The 22,365-nt window shown below is 40.2% G+C and overlaps 1 protein-coding gene across 1 annotated transcript; it reads left to right on the top strand.

Annotated features, from left to right (window-relative positions):
• The first annotated feature begins 13,307 nt into the window (after positions 1–13,307).
• LOC141069263 (olfactory receptor 2A14-like) lies at positions 13,308–14,225 on the top strand. The gene has a single exon (XM_073558717.1). It carries the CDS (start codon positions 13,308–13,310, stop codon positions 14,223–14,225), a length of 918 nt encoding a protein of 305 aa, XP_073414818.1.
• The last annotated feature ends 8,140 nt before the right edge of the window (positions 14,226–22,365 follow it).

Here is a 22,365-nt window from a genome sequence, read left to right as displayed (position 1 = left end):
AAAAAGCAATTTTGTTCCCTTGACAATCTATTGTCCTTTATTAAAAATGTATAAAAACAGGAAAGACCAATATTATCTGGTATATTCGAATACAAAGAAGAAACATCCATTGTGAGAAGAAGACATTGAGGTTTCCATTGTATTTTATGTAAAAATTGAATTAAATGTGTAGAATCACGAATATAACTCTTGAGATTAGAATCGTGTGTCACCATAATTCTCTCTATATAATGAGATAAATTGCTTGTAAGAGAATTTATTCCAGAAATAATTGGTCTTCCTGGAGGATATTTTTGGTCCTTATGAATCTTTGGCAGATGATATAAAAAGGGTATATTCAGATTTTTGACATTAAGGAACTTTAATTGTTTTTTTATTAAAAATATTCTTCATTCTACCTTCTGCAATTAATTTTTCAAAATTTTCCATTACCAGAGGAATAGCTTCCATAGAGCTTTTTGTATAATATTTTGTATCAGAAAGTATTTTATAAGCCTCCTCACAATGGTCCTTGCGATCCTGTATAACAATCCCTCCACCTTTATCTCTTTTTTAGCCAGTGATTTCAGCGCTCATTTTTCTTCTCTGGTTAAATTATATTTTCTCTTTCCCGTTATAAAACCATTAGTAAAAGAAAGTTCCTTAAAGTGTTTCTGTACAAGGTCATTAAAAACATTTATGTGATGTCCTTTATTTTCCAAAGGATAAAAATTGGATTTTACAGGTACATCCAAATGAAATATTGATTCTGACTCAGAGTCTAATTGTGTTGATTGATTAAGACCCATAATTTTGGTTGTGGTATCAGAATTTTCTTCCTTAAGAAAAAAAATGTCTTTTAAAAGTCAATTTTCTAATAAAAATCTGATTGCCCAAAAAAAAAGATCAAAATCTTTCGATTTATAAGTTGGGCAAAAAGATAATCCTTTAGAAAGAACTGTTTTTTCATCATTTGAAAGTTCATAGGTGGACAGATTAAAAATATTGGTGGGTATTATTGATTCTTTTATTTCAATTTTCCTTTCTTCCCCCCGCCTCCTCTACATCTTCTAGTACATTTTTTCTTTTTTCCTCTCTGGGTGAAAAGAATTTTTCTATTTGAGTATTCTTGCGTGAAAGTGCCCATGGTAAAAAGGAACAGTGGCGGTATTATTAGTATTAGTATTATCAATTAGAATAGTGTCTGTGTCCTGTGAAATAGAAAGTATATTTGAGGTCGCGTCATGAATGGATAAATCAATTAGTGTATTCGGAAATTCCATAAGTAATAGGGACATGATATCTGTAGGGGTGGAGGTAATAGTTTTATTAGTATCGATACTTGGTATTTTGGGATCAAGGAGATTTTTTATTTCCCTTTCTTCATTAAACTATTTAATTTGTTTTCTGATACTCTCTAGATGTTCTCTAGCTTCAATTATTGAAGCTGTCATTTTCGTAGTTTTCATTTCTGGAGGTTCACTAAGAAAAGGTCCCTTTCTGTTACCATCATCCAAAACGGACGTGGTAGTAGTTTTTGGAGTCACTGCAGTTTGAGTATCAGTGATTTCAACCGCACTATATTTATCACATACTATCGATGTCGGATTGGTTTTAATGGTTTCTTTAGAATGTATATTTTCGTTATTATTATTATTAGTATTACCTTCAGAAAAAAACAATTTTATTTTTGGATTTTTTTGTGCATATTTTTATAATCTTCTCTGTCTCTGAAATTTTTTTGATTTTTTTTAGAATAGTTTCATGTTTTAATTGCATTACATGTATAATAACAATCAAATTAATTTTTTTATATTCTGGGTGATTTTAAAAAGGTATAAGATTTTTAGATAAATTCATTAATTTAATTTTTTTATATAAACACATTATCATTCTGATGTGGATTTTTTGGTTGGGTGAATTTACCCCTGTGTGTACTGTGGCCTGTCCTGATTAGACAGAGTCTTATTGAGCGCTCAAGGAAGGAAAGACGCCACACATGGTTAGCAGCAATACCTTCCAGCAGAACTCTGGAAACTTTATTCATATTCATGGTCTTTTATAAGTTCGTATAAAGGAGTGGTTACTCATTAACATAAAGGCTTTACTTCTTATCTAATTGGTCAGTTTGAATACATGAACATATATGGGTGTCCGACCTGGGCTTACTTAGACACCACATGATTTACTGTCCGGAGTCTTGCACTCGTCAGCAAGTCTCCAATATCGGCTGGACCATCTGGCCTTGCTTCCTCATTCCCTATGTCTGCTAGATATTTCTCAAGTCACAAGACAATGAGATGACTGGGTAGCAGGTTATTTCCACCAACTATTTATAAGGTTCAAACTGTGAATATGTATCTGTGTGCAGTATATATGAGTATATAGCAGTATATGGAGTATATAGCCTATAGCAGGCAAGTGAGATCTATATGAAATACATATGCATATATATTTCCATAACAATTCTATGCATACAATTTTTTAAATTATTGTCCCATTCAAGTGTAAATTCTGAGTCATTGGGAAAAGGTGAGTCATGCACCGACCTTAAGTCTCTTGGACAGATATTTTCTTCCGAATAGATTGATAAAAAACATGCATCCAAAATGTAGTGTAACTCTTCCTTGAGGGCTTCTATTGTCGGGTTTTGTGTTGCAAGGATCGCAAGGACCATTGTGAGGAGGCTTTTAAAATACTTTCTCACACAAAATATTATACAAAAAGCTCTATGGAAGTTATTCCTCTGGTAATGGAAAATTTTGAAAAATTAATTGCAGAAGGTAGAACGAAGAATATTTTAAACAAAAAAGAATTAAAGTCCCTTAATGTAAAAAATCTGAGTATACCTTTTTTTATCATATGCCAAAGATTCATAAGGACCAAAAGAATCCTCCAGAAAGACAAATTATTTCTGGAATAAATTCCCTTACAACTTAGTAATTTATCTCATTATAAAGATAGAATTATGATGACACATGTTTGTAATCTTAAGAGTTATATTCGTGATTCTTCACATTTAATTCAAATTTTATGTAAAATACAATGGAACCCTCAATATCTCCTTCTCACAATGGATGTTTCTTCTTTATTTTCGAATATACCACTTGACATTGGTCTTTTTATACATTTTTAATAAAGGACAATAGATTGTCAAGGGATCAAAAAAAGCTTTTTATTAAAAGGTTTGGAATTTATTTTAAAAAATAATTATTTTACATTTAAAGGAACTCTATATCATCAGAGGAATGGGACTGCGATGGGCTTGAAGGAAGCACCTACTTATGCTAATCTTTTTATGGGAGTTTTTGAAGAATTTTATATTTTTAATTCAAAATGGCACAATCAAATAATTATTTTTAATAGATTTATTGATGATTTATTTTTTATATGGGATAATACTAATAACAAAATTGATTCCTTTATACATGAAATTAATAATAATAACTGGGGTTGTCTTTTTCTTCTTTAGATGATGGTTTTAATATTAATTTTTGGAATATTACTATTTTTATTAAAGAAAATGAAATTTTAACAAAGTCTATTTTTTAAAAATGTTGCTATTAATAGTTATATACATTTCTAAAGTGGACATTACTCAAAATGGCTGAGAAATATCCCTAACAATCAGTTCAGAAGAACTAGAAAGAATTGTTCTACTATGGAAGATTTTAAAGAACAAGCTGCTGTGTTACAGGATGGATTTCTAGCTCAGAAATATCCAGTAAATTGGGTTAAAGAAGCTTATACTAATTGCATTGATTTACAACAAGAATCTTTAATTATGAACCCTGAGAGTGTCCTAATCTATGTTGTGAGGCGAAATTTTAACCCCGCGCATTCCAATTCACCAAACAATTTTGCCCCTATCTACATACTGGGGAAAAAGTGTGTGTGTATCAAGCCCCGCCCCTCATTATGATGTCACAATGGTTGCCATGGCGACACTGATGTCATCATAGGTTGCAAGCCCCGCCGCTCATTATGATGTCATAATGGTTGACCATGGGATGGAGGATGTGTGATGGGTATATGGGCACTGGACTATAGGATGGAGGATATGTATGATGGGTATATGGGCACTGGACTATGGGATGGAGGATATGTATGATGGGTATATGGGCACGGGACTATGGGATGGTGGATATGTATGATGGGTATATGGGCACGGGACTATGGGATGGCGGACATGTATGATGGGTATATGGGCACGGGACTATGAGATGGCAGATATGTATGATGGGTATATGGGCACTGGACTATGGGATGGAGGATATGTGACGGGTATATGGGCACGGGACTATGGGATGGCGGATATGTATGATGGGTATATGGGCACGGGACTATGGGATGGCGGATATGTATGATGGGTATATGGGCACGGGACTATGGGATGGCGGATATGTATGATGGGTATATGGGCACTGGACTATGGGATGGCGGATATGTATGATGGGTATATGGGCACGGGACTATGGGATGGAGGATATGTATGATGGGTATATGGGCACTCGACTATGGGATGGAGGATGTATGATGGGTATATGGGCACAGGACTATGGGATGGAGGATAATTATAATTTGTTATAACTAACCACAGCTAGTTACTATGCCCGGGCAGCGCCGGGCTCTTCAGCTAGTTATGAATATATCTAAAAATCTCAATCAGAATAAGTTTATGATGAATTTTGTCACTCAATTTTCTTCTGAACACAAAAAATATGCGACATTCTTGATAAAAATTGGTACCTATTGCTTAATGATCCTATTCTTTGTAAAATCCTTCCAAAAAATCCTGGTATTACCTTTCGATGGGCGCCAACTATTATAAGTATATTATCCCCCAGCCATCTTCAATCAAATAATAATAATAATTTTACCTTTAATCGTTCTATTAAAGGAATTTATAAGTGTGGACAAAAGAACTGTTTATGATGTCATATGATTACTCATAAATATAAATCTATGAAATCATGTAATGCAGAAGACATTATCCCTATTAATCAGTATCTTACTTGCACTACGGATTTTGTCATTTATATGATTGAATGTGAATGTAAAAAGCAATATGTGGGCGGAACGACACGACCCTGGCATCTAAGACTCAATTCCCATAGATGTAATATAAAAAAGGGGTTTCTTTTACATGGACTCTCAAGACATTGTGCCATAGCACACAATAAAAATATTAATGGGTTAAAAATAAGTCCAATTGAACACATCCCTAAAGATGTCTGTGATAGGACAAAAAAACTATATAGGAAGGAAATATATTGGATTTATAGACTCAATGCCCTAAAGCCGCATGGACTTATGAGATTACTGAAGTATTTTTTATAAACTTCATTTTTACAATCCCCCAAATTGAAATTCTAGATATTTTACATATACACATATATTTATATATATTCTTTTATAATATTTATAATATTAGTATTTATTATTTTGTTTTAATTGATGGGTTTTAATTAATGAAAAGGGAATATAGTTCCACTGACTCTTCTATTGTCGGGTTTTTTGTGCAGAGCCACCTTTTTATTACCACATAGCCTAACATTCTGAGTTTATGTATGATTTCATATATGTAATATTATGGAGATATATATATTTTTAGATTTTTTATTGATTAATTCCTCTCTAATTTATTGGATATTTAATGGTTCCTTTATTCCATTCTGTCGGGTCATTATATATATAAAAAGATTTTTTTATTCTTTTGCTTTTATATTTCATTCTCATCAGTTCACATTTATTCTTATACACAATTTTACATATATTTTTTATAATAAAATACACAAACAATACTTTAAAAATTTAATTTTATTAGTAAAAAATATATTTTTTTATAAATTTAATAAAAAGTTTCTTATAGTTTTTAATTCTTCTTGATGGCATTTTTCTTCTCCTGCTCCTTGGAAGTTTTTTTCTTTAGTATGGAACATGGTCCAGATTGAATCCCTGTCGGACTAGTCTCATATGCAGTGTTCCTTTTTGACATCTTGTAAGCTGGTTCGTATCCTCCTTTTTTTCTTTTTCTTTCCTTCTTTTTTTCTTTTTTCATGTTTTTCTTCTTTTATCTATAATACAAATGAACTGATATGATTAATTTATTGTTGAATGATATTGTTGTATACAAAGAAATAAGATTTGTAAAATCATGTGATAATGTATAGGTCACCATATGAACGTTGACTTTGTCATTGACATGTGACTTTTGGCGCCAGATTCAAATGTTGAATATATTTAAGCCAGCAAGCAGCGAAATTGTATCTTTATATGATCCCCCGAGGAAGAAGTTTTAAACTTTGAACTGCATTGGGTTATTAATAAACAATCATCTCCTTTATGAATAATTGATCTTGAGTCATAATTTGGCAGCACATTAAAAATTACAATATCCAGAAACATAAGTTATCAGTTGTCTTTGGATAGGACATCACTTTAGTGGTTCACTAGTGCTTTCAGAAGCATTAACACCTACCACGTATACACCTTGAACACCAAGCCTAATCCCTCTTCCTCCGAGACATCACTTTTTCCCAGTCACATTGCTCAGATAGTGTGCTAGGAGAACACTATTAACAACTAAGAATAGATTTTTTACTCTGCACAATCTTAGCATACAGCTGAATTTCAGCGGCACAAAATTTGAAGGTGAAACATGGCGTGATGAATCACGTTACTCACGGAAGAAATAATTTTTTCATTGTGGATGAAGCCTTTATGACAAAGAAAATCTGCTCCAAAAAAGAAATTTCAAAGTGAGATACCCCCTATTGTAGGACATTAGTAAAAGATTTTTTTGTGTGTGTGTGGATGAGGCCTGTATAACATTGACTACATGTTAGATGTCTCCTACTGAGTTGTCCCCAACTGTATTACATCAGTGACATAAGAATTTTTGGGGGCCTGTCGATGAGGCCTGTATAACATAGACTAAATTCTCAAAGCAATTTCAAACCGAGATCTCCCGTTCTGCATCACATTAGTAATATATAAAAAATATTTTTAGTGTGGATGAGGCTTGTATAATTTAAAAGAATGTCCATGGCCTTGGAACACACTCTTTAATACAGTTGCTGCTGGAAGGTACAGGATTGCCGGAGAAATATGGCTGATGTGTCATTAAATGAACTGATCAGGAAAAGGGGCACGACGAGGCCGGGAATGGGATCATACAACAGGATCAATAACAGTGCGGCTATGGGAAGTTTGAGATCCAGGATCCAGCCTACAACGATTACTCATTTACCCAACACCATTTACCAGAGTGTTTGATGCTTGTCAAAAGATATGGGCAGCACGGTGGCTCAGTGGTTAGCATTGCAGCGCTGGGGTCCTGGGTTCGAATCCCACCAAGGACAACATCTGCAAGGAGTTTGTATGTTCTCCCCGTGTTTGCGTGGGTTTCCTCCGGGTACTCCGGTTTCCTCCCACACTCCAAAGACATACTGATAGGGAATTTTAGATTGTGAGCCCCCATCGGGGACAGTGATGAAAAATGTGTGCAAACTGTAAAGCGCTGCGGAATATGTTAGCGCTATATAAAAATAAAGATTATTATTATTATATGTGTAATAGATGGGTGACTCAAGCTAGGCATAAAACATACCCATAAGAAATTTGTTTACAAAGATGCACATAATCTAGAAGATTGTAAAAAAAATAAAATTAATTCATTTTAATGTTCAACAGCTCTGCACAAAGAACAATTTCAATGCCACTAAATGAAAACGTTGGATATAGTGGGCTATATCACGTCTAGCAACAGAAAAAAAATATACATATTTTATTGTGCGTGAGAACTGCAGACAGCTTTATTACTCATTTAAAGCTCGTACTGAACTCCTTTTTTAAAAAAAAAAAAAAAATTGACTACTGTGCAGATAGTCTATTTTTGAAAAAGAGTTTGGTAGAATCTTGAAATGCGTAATAAAGCTACTATTAAATACTAAAACAGCATTGAAGAACTACTTTTCCAGCAGCAACGTGGTCAAGCAGAAACATACATGACATTGTTGTAACAGTTGATCTACCAGTCTCTGGAAAGTAGCGGGGGCAGTTTTCCTCCCAAAGGGAATTCCCTAGGAACTCAAAAAGCCCAAATGGAGTAATGAAGGCTGAGCGCTCCCAAGCATCCTCTGTTAGGGGTATCTGCCAGTACCCCTTGCTCAAGTCTAACGTGGTCACAAATTGGGCACTGGCCAGACGATCCAATAGATCATCAATCCTGGGCATGGGGTATGCATCACTCATGGTGGCATCATTTAATTGCCTGTAATCAACACAGAATCGTGTTGTACCATCCTTCTTGGGGACCAGGGACAGGAGAGGCCCAAGAACTGTGAGATGGCTGAATAACTCCCAGTCATTTCATCTCCTCCAGTTCGTTCTCTATCATTCCTTGAACAGCCTCTGGAACCCGGTAGGCAGCCTGCTGGATGGGGCGTTGTCCGGGGGTTTCCACATGGTGGTTGGTGAGAGTAGTCTTCCCTGACTTTGACGAAAAAGCAGCAGCCTTTGGCCTTAGTACCGCAAAAATATCGTCCTCTTGTATATCCGATAAATGGGAGCCCAGGGGCACTTGTTCCAGTGATCCTCCCGCTTGGGCAACCTGGAAGAGATCGGGGAGATACTCGTCGTCGGTGGTATCACTAGTGGGGTGGCAGACAGCTAGAACAGGCAGAGATCGGTCGTGGTAGTCTTTCAGCATGTTAACGTGGACGGTTTTCTGTCGTCGACCACTAGAGTCCAGGGCAATAACATAATTAGTGTCATTAATTTTCTTGACAACCTGATAAGGGCCTTTCCACACTGCTTTAAGCTTTTTGTCAGGGGAAGCAGTAATCATGAGCACTTGTTGTCCTTCCATAAATTCCCAGGTCCTGGCATTACGGTCATACCAGGTTTTTTGTCTGGACTGGGCCATTCGCTGATGCTCTTTAGCCAAGGTAGCTAGCTGGGCGAGACGGTCTCTGAACTCTAGAACATAGGGAACGATGGGCATTCCAGTATCTGAGATGTCTCCCTCTAAATGTTCTTTCAGAAGAGTGAGAGGCCCACGGACCTTCCGGCTAAACAGTAGTTCGAAGGGAGAGAACCCTGTGGACTCTTGGGGAACCTCCTGATAGGCGAAGAGGAGATGTGGCAAGTACTTTTCCCAGTCTTTTTCAACATCAATAAAAGCCCTCAGCATATTTTTTAGGGTTCTATTAAAGTGTTCACATAGTCCGTTGATCTGCAGGTGGTATGGGGTGGTGTGAATGGCTCGAACACCACAGGTATGCCATAGGGACTGGACCAGATCTGACATGAACTGAGTGCCTTGATCCGTTAATATCTCACTAGGAAACCCTACCCGCGTAAAGATGGTAACAAGGGCCTCAGCTACCTTTACTGCTGTAATAATGGATAGGTCCACAGCTTAAGGATACCTAGGGGCATAGTCCACCACGGTCAGGATATATTTTTTCCCCGACTGGCTGGGGTGGGCCAGAGGACCTATGATGTCGACAGCTACACGGTGAAATGGTTCTTCAATTATGGGTAGGGATTGCAGGGGTACCTTATGTCGAGCTACTGGATGCCGCATTCGCTGGCACACATCGCAGGTTCGGCAATAATGAGCTACCGACTGCGAGACACCAGGCCAGTAAAAACTTTGGGTGAGTCTCTTTTCAGTCCTTATCCTCCTTTGATGACCAGCCAAGGGGATGTCATGGGACAGTTGGAGTAGCTGTGCCCTGTACTTCTGAGGGACAATGAGTTGCCTGGTCATTGTGTCAGGGTTGCCCTGGTCACTGACCTTTGTTACACGATAATACAGTCCGTTTCCTCGAGTGAAGCCATCCCCATTATCTCCCAGGTGCCCAGTTTCTGCCTTTCGCCTAAGGGCTGCTAAGGTAGTGTCACCCTCTATTTCTCTCCTAAACTCCTCTCTGTCCCAAGACTCTCTCAATGTAGTAGCAGGGAACGTATCACTTACCGACTCTGATGCAGTTCATGGTGGTTGCTCCCCGGTGTGGTCCGGATGATGTAGTGCTTGAAGGGCCTGTAGTCGGGTGATTGCTCCCACAAATTGGCACTGTAACTCCCCAATGTTGCTCCCAAGGAGGATATCTGCAGGAAGTCCTCCCATAACTCCAATCCAACACAGTTTTTCTCCACAACCATAATCTAAATGCACAGAAGCTTGCTGTATATATTTGCGGGCACCCCCCGCCAGGACAATGGGAATTCCCGGACCCTGGTAAATTGCCTCGGGTCAAACCACACGGGGGTCAGCGATAGTCAGGAATGCCCCCGTGTCTCTAAATCCTGACACTTTGTATCCATCAATTAAGACATCCTGCAGGTGGCGTTGCCATTTCTCTGGGTAGCTAAAGGACAAAGGCCGGAGTCTGTACACTCCAGGAGGGGTATCTATGGTGCTGTGGTTGGTGGTCCACTCTGGTGGGGATGGTGGTAGCTCTTTTTCAGGCGGGATGGAGTGTACAAGATGCACTGGACGAGGTGGGGCTGCGTGGGGCTCCCTCCGAATCCTTGAAGGACAGCCAGACTGCAAATGTCCAGGTTGCCCACACCCATAACATCTCCTCTCTGTGATTCCCCCAGGTCGTGGTCAGAACTGTTGGGGCCTAGGATTGTGAGGCTTGATTGTCATCAGCTTGCGACTAGCTGGAAGGGCAGATATAATCGGAGGGGGACGGGGCGCGGAAGCAGGCCATGGATCATTGTCCAGAAGCCTCCTCCATTGCAGCTGGATAGTAAGGGCTTCATCTGCCAGGGCTGCAACTCTATCCACAGTACACGGCGTGTGCTCCCGGACCCATTCCTGTACCTCTGCGGAGCACTTGACAAGAAATTGTTCTATAAGGAACGCCTGTATAACATCTTCCACAGTAAAGGCGTTTTCTGCTTCGAGCCATCTCCGACATGCCTGGGACATCTTATGTGCATACATCCTAAATGATCCCCCATGGTGCATGGGAGGTCTCAGAACTTGGCCCTATATGAGTCTTGGGTGATAGCATGGTAATCCAGGATGGTCCAATGCTATAATCCCGATTCCGCTGTGCGTCAATGGTTCGGTAAGCCTCTGCCATGTTATTGTTCAGGAGTCCCACTAACAAACGCATCCAGTCAGAGTTGGGCACCTCACATCTCAAAGTCCTTGAAGAACCCCTCCACATCTCCAGAAGCCTCATCAAATGACTTGAACTCTGTCTGGATGATCTGTACAGGTTCCTGGATCATTGGGGGTTACACTCCACATTGCATTACTCCCTCTTTCAAGCTCCATTGCTTCTTGTCTCCGCTGTGCCCGGTGGGCAGCCTCCTCCTTGTACTCCTGAGAGACGCCTTGGCCCAGAACCGCCTACTCTTCTTCGTACCACACCAACCACTGGCTTTTTTGGATTAGGATCCCTGTCTCCAGTGCTCGTCCTTCAGACATCTGGGAGGAGGTGGTCTGGCTAGCACGCACCAGTAGGCTTCTTTAGTCAGTCCCTAGTAGTTCAGGCCCAGGTCTCTGGCTCTCTCCTGTAAACTGGATACAGCCCAATTTCTGTACTCACTCTGTGGGTGGTTGTCCATTTGGTTACACTCTGTTGACCCCACTGCTGCCACCAGTTGTCACTGGGTCTTTCTCCAATACCACACAGTCAACAGAGTGAGGGAAATGTGAACAATCCCAAGACCTTTATTATAGGCAAAACTAAAAGGTCCATAAACAATCCACCACACTGAGGATACAATAGTCCAGAACACGAATGCAGTTCAGTAACAGGATGAATGTCCAAGGAGATGAGAGTCCAATAATCTAGCAGACAGAGGATAAAATGGGTCCATATGCTTCCTTCTCTCTGACGTGCCATCTTCACACCATCATCACCACACATGGTCTGACTTGTCCAGGCCCTGTCCTCCCCAGCCCCCTCTTTATGTCCAGGGGTAGTCAGACAAGTTGGGGTGATTTGCAGGCCTCCCAGACGTGACAAAGGAGCCTTGGGGATTAAGGAACTGCAGGGGGTCATCAAGAGACAGATACATTTAGGCTGTAGACATACAAGGCAACAAGAAAAACACTATGAAAATCAGGGAAATAGAAATATACACAAAATGATATCCACATAGCATATCACACCATCACAGGGATCCACAAGTCACTTGCCTCAATGGAGAAGTTCAGAGAAGCTAGGTTGTGACCCTCTGTTCACCTGTCCTTGTACCTGAATGGACTGTCATCTTCCTAAGCTTGTTTTTACCTAATCTCTGTGTGAGAGACAGGGGGAGTTGTCGGAACTGGAAGCAATGAAGTCACAGCTGCTCTTATTCTGTCAAGTCTATGGATGGGTGAGAATCTGTATTTTGCTGGGACTGTTCTATGTGTTATTTGCTTGTTTTGTGGTTCAATAAAGTATTACCACACTGTTCTATCCTCACCCTTTGTTGTCTGAGTAGTATTACGCCTATGGAAAAAGGCGAGTGGGAGTTCAGCGGGATGATCTCTGGTCCATGGGGTTTAGGCTAGCAAACTCAGGCACCCACTGACCCACGTGTCTTCACAGCTTCCTACACCAAGTAGTTCATTTCCACCACCTCTTCCACCTCCTAATTAATGGACATGTCCCTGTCCTGGACAGCAACATTGCACCTTGAAAACACTAAAAATTACAGCACTTAGACTGGAATTATAATATTTGGTTCAGGCTGTTTAAAGATGATTAAATTAAAAGCAAATCTAATTTCTTTATGAATCTGAAGTAATTATTGCAATTACAACCAGAAGGACATTTCCCTATAGGACATAATCACTTAATTCTAAATTATATAAGTTAAGGATAAAGAGCTCATTCCCAGCATACAAACAGGTGTGTGCCACAGAGTGCAGCGTTCCATCTTATTCTCTTCATTTTGTTTTGGAAGCAACCGAGGATCTTACGTGTGATCTGCTAGAAAACGTCACTGAGGTCGGATCAGTCGGTGTCTGCAGGACTGGAAACCCAGTATTGTAACGAAGGGAAATTCTGTCACTCAGAATCAGAACTTCATACATCTGACTGATAAGCCAAAAAGCTGATTTTGAGTCAACCTCTTGAATCTAGTGAGTATATCTGGTAATCTTTTTATATATTCTTGATATTTTTTTATTTTAATTTTTAGGTGTTAGTCTTAAATTTTAGAATTTGTTGATATTTCTGCAGATTTTAACCATTATGTTACCATTTTATTCAGAAAATCATCAAATTTACTTCTATCTTTTGAAGCATTGGAAGTAGAAAGTGATTGGATTTATTCTCTGACACTTTTTTCTTTGTAGATTTCTCATGGACAATAACACATATATAACATTTCATATTCTGCCTTTCTCATCAAATGCCATTAATAAGCCGCTGATTGCCGGGATTTTTTCAGCCATTTATTTGATTGCAATCACATTGAATTCAGTGGTTATTGCGTTGATATGTCTGGACGTCCATCTACACACCCCCATGTATCTATTCTTCTGTAACTTATCCGTCATAGACATCTGCTACACCACAGTCATTATCCCAAAGCTTCTCCATATATTATTATCAGGGAACGGCCTGATATCCTTCACCCAGTGCTTCACCCAGATGTATTTTTACTTTACAGGAGCCGGCGCGGAGGTAATGCTTCTCTTTGTAATGGGATTTGACCGATACGTTGCGATTTGTCATCCTCTGTCCTACCACCGGATCTTGAACAAGAAAACCTGTGTCCTGATTGTTGTTGCTGTCTGGATCTCTGCCTTCATAAATTCTTCACTATTTATATGTTTTCTAATTAAAATTGCCTTTAATAAGGTTGTTACTATTAAAAACTTCTTCTGTGACGCCATAGACATATTTCATGCATCCGGAGGTGGTTCCAGTGACTTTTTTATCTTAGTCTATTCTGAGCTTGGGTTGTTTGGATTTTTCCCGCTTTTTTGCAACGTTTTGTCCTATGTAAGGATAATCCGTGCAATTTTACGCATTAATTCAAAGGAAGGAAGAAGAAAAACCTTCTCCGCCTGCTTGTCCCATCTCATTGTCATGATAACTTACTACTCGGCAGGTACAATGGATTACATGATGCCATTCTCAGATGACACAGTGACCATCAAACAGATTTTATCAGCGTTTTACACCACGGTGGTGCCCATGGTCAACCCGCTCATATACAGTCTACGCAGCAGTGAAATCCTGAAGGCTCTTCAGAGGATATTGAGGATTAAATGAAATATCAGTGATGCATTCATCATGTTAGATTGAAAAAAATACATTTAGATTAACCCACTCATGACCTGGCGATTCTCCATTTTTTTTCCTTTTTGTTTCTTATCTCACCATCTTCCAAGAGCCATAATTTTTTTATGTTTCCATCCACATAACCATTTGATGGCTTGTTTTTTGCAGGACAAGTTGTACTTTTGAATGACACCATTTATTTTATCATGTGATGCACTGGTGAATGTGAAAAAAATCCAAATACGTTGAAATTGCAAAAAAAACTTCACTATATCTTTTTAGAAATGTTCTAATTCATATTCCAGATATTTGGATTAAGAACTTACATATGCAAATGTTGAGATTTATTTGGAATAAAAAAATCACCAAAAGTGATCTTTTCCCCTGTCCATACTCTCCACGTTTATCTGATCCAAAATTCCCCTATGCTCTTTTCTTTCCTTCCCTGTTGTAAATTCTCTTGATCTAACTTCTGAGTCAGGGCTCCCTCTAGTGGTTACTGTGGGTAGTGGAGCTGGCCGGGTTGATAGAAGTCTGCCACCTGACGATGATGATTGGAAGTCAGGGGTTACTGACTGGGAGGATATAAGTGAGCAGGCTTCCCTCAGTTGCTGCTGGTGATTAGTTTCTTCCTGTGCATTCTGAAGTCTGCTGTCTCCTGCCTGATCCTGCAATTTTCAGTTAAGTTGTTCATCCTTTGCATCTGATCTGGTTTTGCCTCTTTCTGCTTTGCTGTTAGGGTTCAGCGTGCTCCCTGCTGGGGCAGTGCTAGACCCCGCTCCATATGTTACAGCTTGTGTCAGTTTGTTCAGTCCCCTGTTATATTAGTCTCTTTTGCTTTGCTGCCAGTTCACACCAGAATGCTGATATAGTGGGGGAGAGGTCGTGAGACCTCAGTGTTTTTTTATACATCAGACGTGTTCGATTTTTTAGGGTTTTTGCGTGATTGCAGACAGTGTCTTTCCTTTCCTATCCTATCTAGACAGTTTGGGACCCATCATTTGCTCAGTCTATTTTCTGTCTGTGTTTGTGACTCATCTTGTCTCACCGACAATATATGTTTGGGGGCTATCTATTTCTTTGGGGTTCTACTCCAGGGCAATTTTGATTTCACCTTTCTTGCTTTAGGCTTAGTTCTCTGGCTGTGCCGAGGTGTCTAGGGCATCGTAGGTATGCCCCATGACTTTTGCTAGTTGTGTTGTTAGGATTAGGGGTCTGCAATCCACTAAGTTACCAACCTTTCTGGTTTCCTGGTGGTCTAGCCTATTCCTGCCATCCTCCTCGGTGACCTATTCATAACAGAATCACCAGCCCAAACTGTAGACTCTAGGGTACTCTAAAGAAGGAAAGAATTGTAAAAAAAAAAAAAAAAAGCTGTCCAAATTTTTTAATATATTTTTTCCTCTTTTTCTCTGGGGCCGTAGGAGGATTTTTTCTTTAATGGAGACTAAGCAATTGTCCGATCATGTTGTGCAGCTCGCTGCTGAAGTGCGGGGAATTTCTGCCAATCTCGCTCAATCATCTGCTGCAGAACCAAAGATCCCTACTGCTGATGTGTTTTCTGGGGATCGGTCTAAATTTTGGAATTTTAAGAGTAATTGTAAACTATTTTTCGCTTTGAAACCTAACTCATCGGGGAGCTTGGTGCAGCAGGTTAAAATTGTCATCTCCTTGCTGCACGGTGATCCTCAGGACTGGACTTTTTCTCTGACACCTGGAGATCCTATTCTGGCTAATGTGGATGCATTTTTTCAAGCCCTGGGGTTGTTGTATGATGAACCTAATGCTATCAAGCTGAGAAAACCTTATTGGCATTGAACCAGGATCAGGATGCTGCAGAGTTATATTGTCAAAAATTCCGAAAGTGGGCGGTCCTTACTAAATGGAACGATTATGCCCTAGCAGCTCTCTTTTGGAAAGGTCTGGCAGAAACCGTAAAAGATGTTATGGTGGGATTTCCTTTCCCCTCTGGTCTTAACGACTCTTTGTCATTAGCCATTCAAATTGATCGATGTTTATGTGAACGTAAAACTATGCGAGAGGCGGTGCTGCCTTTCGAACAAACAAGGCGGTGCTGCCTTTGTGATTAGCCATTCAAATTGATCGATGTTTACGTGAACATAAAACTATGCGAGAGGCAGTGCTGCCTTTCAAACAAACTTCTGAATCCATGCAATGTGATAGGGTTTTGTCTAGAGCGCAACGTCAAGAGTTTAGAAGGCGTAATAAGTTGTGCTTCTATTGTGGGGACGCCTCTCATACTATTTCTGTCTGCCCTAAATGAGAAAAATGTTTTGCTCACTCATTTGCGGTGGGCAGTGTACAGCCTAAGTTCCTTTTGGCGGTTACCTTGATCTGCTCCTTGTCTACATTTTCTGCTAAGGCTTTTGTTGATTCAGGAGCAGCTTTGAATCTGATGGATTTTGACTTTGCCAAACGTTGTGGTTTTCCCATGGTGCCCCTGCAGACCCCTATTCCTTTGAGGGGAATCGATGCTACCCCTTTGGCAGAGAATAAATGCCAGTTTTGGACCCAGGTGATAATGTGGGTCACCCCAGACTACCAAGAGAATTGTAAATTTTTGGTGTTGCCTAATTTACATGAAATTATTGTACTGGGTTTTCCTTGGTTGCAAAGCCATAATCCTGTTTTGGATTGGAAATCTGTGTCTGTGGTGAGTTGGGGTTGTCAATGTGTTCTTAGTGACACTCCTGTTTTCTCCACTTCTCCCCAGTCTCATGATATTCCTGATTATCTGGCTGATTTTTCTGATGTATTTAGTGAGAGTAAGTCCGCGTCTTTGCCTCCTCATAGGAGTTATGACTGTGCAATAGAGTTGAGACATGGGTGTAAATTTCCCAGGGGTCGACTTTTCAATTTATCTGTACCCGAACACGAGGTTATGCGATCTTATATTAAGGAGTCGTTGGAGAAGGGTCATATCAGACCATCCTCTTCACCTTTAGGTGCTGGGTTATTTTTGTGGCCAAGAAAGATGGCTCATTAAGGCCATGTATTGACTATCGTTCCCTTAACAAAATCACTGTTAAATATCAGTATCCATTACCCCTGATTTCTGATTTATTTTCCAGAGTTAAAAGCGCTTGCTGGTTTACCAAGCTTGACCTCAGGGGGCGTATAATCTTATCCGCATTAAGCATGGGGATGAATGGAAGATGGTGTTTAATACTCCGGAGGGACAATTTGAGTACCTGGTGATGCCTTTTGGGCTCACTAATGCCCCTTCCGTCTTCCGATCTTTTCTGAAAGATATTTTCCGAGACTTTGTGGATAAGTTTTTAATTATTTATCTGGATGATATTTTGATCTTTTCCAGTGATTGGGATACTTATGTGGAACATATCCGGACTGTGTTCCAGATTTTGAGGGAAAATACTCTGTATGTTAACCCCTTCATGACCCAGCTTATTTTGACCTTAATGACCCGTCCATTTTTGGCAATTCTGACCAGTGTCCCTTTATGAGGTAATAACTCAGGAACGCTTCAACGGATCCTAGCGATTCTGAGAATGTTTTTTCGTGACATATTGGGCTTCATGTTAGTGGTAAATTTAGGTCGATAAGTTTGCATTTATTTGTGAAAAAAAACAGAAATTTGGCGAAAATTTAGAACATTTTGCAATTTTCACATTTTGAATTTTTATTCCATTAAACCAGAGAGTTATGTGACACAAAATAGTTAATAAATAACATTTCCCACATGTCTACTTTACATCAGCGCAATTTTGGAAACAAAATTTTTTTGTTAGGAAGTTATAAGGGTTAAAAGTTGACCAGCGATTTCTCATTTTTACAACAAAATTTACAAAACCATTCTTTTTAGGGACCACCTCACATTTGAAGTCACTTTGAGGGGTCTATATGGCAGAAAATACCCAAAAGTGACACCATTCTAAAAACTGCACCCCTCAAGCTACTCAAAACTACATTCAAGAAGATTATTAACCCTTTAGGTGCTTCACAGCAACTAAAGCAATGTGGAAGGAAAAAATAGACATTTTAATTTTTCTTTTAGCATCAATTTTTTCATTTTCACATGGGTAACAGGATAAACTGGATCCTAAAATTTGTTGGGCAATTTCTCCTGAGTACACCGATACCTCATATGTGGTTATAAACCACTGTTTGGGCGCACGGCAGGGCCTGGAAGGGAAGGAGCACCATTTGACTTTTTGAATGGAAAATATGCAGGAATATTTAGTGGTTGCCATGTCGAGTTTGGAGAGTCCCTGTGTGCCTAAACATTGGAGCTCCCCTACAAGTGACCCCATTTTCGAAACTAGACCCTCCAAGGAACTTATCTAGATGCATAGTGAGCACTTTGAATCCCCAGGTGCTTCACAAATTGATCCGTAATAAAAAGGACTTTTTTTTCACAAAAAGGATGGTGACTGCAGAAATTCATTCCATCAGTGTAGAAGAAGCTCTCAGAAATGATCTGTGTCATATTTGAAGGTGAAAACAGTGTTAAGGAAAGCAGGTTTGAATATCAGAAAAAAAACTTGGATCAAAGCCCAATATTGGGCTTTGATCCAAGTTTTTTTTCCGATATTCAGACCTGCTTTCCTTAACAATGTTTTCACCTTCAAATATGACACAGATCAATTCTGAGAGCTTCTTCTACACTGATGGAATGAATTTCTGCGGTCACCATCCTTCACTATAGATTATTCTTCTGACATTTGACTTTTTTAATGCAATTGTATTAGAAACATATGTCTGTTGCAGCTTCTGACAAAATTTTTAGTTTTGTTCCCTTGTTTACTCTTTCTGTAAATTATAGTTTTCTACCAAAAGAAACCAAAAAAAACCTTTCTGATGAAGGTCTGTTGTTGGACCGAAAACGTTCATATGATATGAGTCTATTTTTGTCTGGATGCTAAATAAAGAATATACTGCTTATTCATTTTTGAGTGCCAAGTATTTTTGTACATACTTTCAGTGACCACGGTCACCCGACCCGCAGGAACGCTATTTATAGCATGACGCCTACGGGGGCATCATGGGTCGTTTGGGCACGACTCTTCATGACGCCTATGTAGGTGTCATGGGTCGTGAAGGGGTAAAAGGATCAAAATTTCTCTTTGGTGTATAGAGGATTTCGTTTTTGGGATTCATTTTGTCCCTGTCTGCTATTGAAATGGACCCAGCCAAGGTAAAGGCCATTTATGATTGGGTTCAGCCCACTTCTCTGAAGGCTCTCCAGAAATTTTTGGGTTTTGCTAATTTCTACCATAAATTTATAAGTAATTTTTCTGGTATTGTTAAACCACTGATGGATTTGACCAAAAAGGGCGCTGATGTGGTGAATTGGTCTCCAGAGGCTGTCTCGGCATTTCAGGAGCTTAAGCGGAGATTCACTTCTGCTCCGGTTCTATGGCAACCTGATGTTTCACTCCCATTTCAGGTGGAGATAGATGCTTCTTAGATTGGTGCAGGAGCCGTTTTGTCTCAAAGAGATCCAGCAACCTCTAAGATGAATCCCTGTGCCTTCTTTTCTTGAAAACTTTCCCCAATCTGAACGTGACTATGATGTGGGGAATTGGGAATTGTTGGCCATGAAGTGGACATTTGAAGAGTGGAGACATTGGTTGGAGGGAGCTAGGCATCAAGTTGTGGTCCTCACCGACCACAAGAATTTGATTTATCTTGAATCAGCCAAGTGCTTGAATCCTAGAAAAGCTAGGTGGGCCTTGTTTTTCACATGTTTTAATTTTGTGGTCTCCTTTCTTCCGGGCACTAAGAATGTTAAGGCGGACACCCTTTCTAGGAGTTTCTTTGCGGGTTCTCTTGATGTGACCGAGCCTACTACCATTCTAAATGAGGGTGTAGTTCTTTCTGGCATCTCACCTGATTTCAGACGTGCCCTGGAGAAATTTCAGGAGGACAAACCTGAACAATGCCCTATGGGAAAATTGTATGTCCCTGACCAGTGGAGGAGAAGAGTAATGTCTGAAATTCATTGCTCCGCGTTAGCTGGTCATCCAGGTACTTTTTGTACCAGAGATTTGGTGAGTCGGTCTTTTTGGTGGCCTGCCTTATCTCGTGATGTCAGAAATTTTGTGCAGTCCCGTGGGACTTGTTCTCGGTCCAAGTCCTGTTCTTGTTCTAGTGGTTTGTTAATGCCCCTGCCGGTGCCCAGGAGGCCATGGAGCCATATCTCAATGGATTTTATTTCTGATCTCCCTGTCTCTCAGAGAATGATTGTTATCTGGTGATCTGTGATAGATTTTCTAAGATGGTCCATCTTGTACCACTCTCAAAGTTGCCATCTTCTTCTGAGTTGGTACCCTTGTTTTTACAACAGGTGGTTTGTTTGCACGGAATTCCTGAGAACATTGTGTCAGACAGAGGAGTCCAGTTTGTTTCCAGATTGTGGAGAGCTTTTTGTTCTAAACTGGGAATTCAGTTATCTTTCTTCTCTGCATTTCATCCTCAGACCAATGGGCAGACTGAGAGAACAAACCAGACTTTGGAATCCTATTTGAGATGTTTCATATCTGCTGATCAAGATGACTGGGTCTCATTTTTGCCCTTGGCCGAATTCGCGCTAAACAATAGGGCTATTTCTGCCACCTTGATGTCTCCTTTTTTTGGAACTTTGGGTTTCATCTTCGATTTTCTTCGGGGCAGGTGGAAGCTTCGGCCTGCCCAAGTGTGGATTCTGTGGTAGAGAGAATGCAGCAGATTTGGGACCAAGTAGTGAATAAGTTGTCCCACTCTCAGGAAAAGTCCCGACGGTTTTTCAACTGGCATAGGACCATTGGTCCCCGGTTTAAAGTGGGTGATATGGTTTGGTTATCCTCAAAAAATATTCCTATGAAGGTTGTGTCTCCAAAATTCAAGTCAAGGTTCATAGGACCTTAAAAGATTTTCGAAATCCTTAACCTTGTTTCTTTCCGTTTGGCTATTCCAGTTACATTTAAGATTCATAACGTTTTTCATAAATCTTTGTTGAAAACGGTTGTGGAGCCAGTAGTTCCCAAGGTGGTGCCAACCTGACCCTGTATTGGTTAAGGGTAATTTGCAGTATGAGGTAGAGAAGATATTGGATTCTCGTCTGGCTAGACGGAGACTCCAGTACTTGGTCAAGTGGAATGGTTAAGGCCAGAAGGATAATTCTTGGGTCTATGCTCCTGACATTCATGCCGAGAGATTGGTTTGTGCTTTTCACCGGGACCATCCTGATCAGTCTGGTGGCATGGATGAGGGTTCTGTGACCCCTCCTCAAGGGGGGTACTGTTGTGAACTCTCTTGATCTGACTTCTGAGTTGGGGCTCCCTCTGGTGGTTACTGGGGGTAGTGGAGCTGACCGGATTGACAGAAGTCTAGCACCTGACGGCGATGATTGGAAGTCAGTGGTTACAGACTGGGAGGATATAAGTGAGCAAGCTTCCCTCAGTTGCTGCTGGTGATTTGGTTTCTTCCTGTGCATTTTAAGGTCTGCTGTCTCCTGCCTGATCCTGCATTTTTCAGTTAAGTTGTTCATTTGCTAATCCTTTGCATCTGATTTGGTTTTGCCTTTTTCTGCTTTGCTGTGAGGGTTCAGCATGCTCCCTGCTGGGGCAGTGCTGGATCCCACTCCATCTGTTACAGCTTGTGTCAGTTTGTTCAGTCCACTGTTATATTAGTCTCTTTTGCTTTGCTGCCAGTTCACACCAGAATGCTGATATAGTGGGTAAGAGGTCGTGAGACCTCAGTGTTTTTCGTACATCAGATGTGTTGGATTTTTCAGGGTTTTTGCGCGATTGTAGACAGTGTCTTTCCTTTCCTATTCTATTTAGACAGTTTGGGCCCCATTTGTTGTGAGTTCATTTTCCCCTTCACCTTTGATGTCTGATGAACTCCCTGTTGTGAGTTCATTGTTCCCTTCACCGTTGAGGTCTGATGAACTCCCTCCTCTGGTGAAGGAAGGTAGTGAGGCCGATTACCAAACACCTGGGCAGCTAGATGATGATTGGGTGGCTGGAATTGAGGACTGGATATAAGGCAGCCGTCGCCCTTCTGCCTTGCTGGTGATCCTGCTGGATTCTTGGAGACCAGTCTGATTCCTGCATCTCAAAGCTAAGTTTTCCTGCTCTGCTTTGTACACTTCAGTTTTGTTTTTGTT

Source organism: Dendrobates tinctorius, unplaced genomic scaffold, assembly GCF_039654945.1.
Source record: "Dendrobates tinctorius isolate UK_male_01 unplaced genomic scaffold, ASM3965494v1 ptg000257l, whole genome shotgun sequence".
In the NCBI taxonomy this organism is placed as follows: domain Eukaryota; kingdom Metazoa; phylum Chordata; class Amphibia; order Anura; family Dendrobatidae; genus Dendrobates; species Dendrobates tinctorius.
Note: the sequence above shows the minus strand (reverse complement) of the source record. Positions and strands in the feature narration are given on the sequence as shown.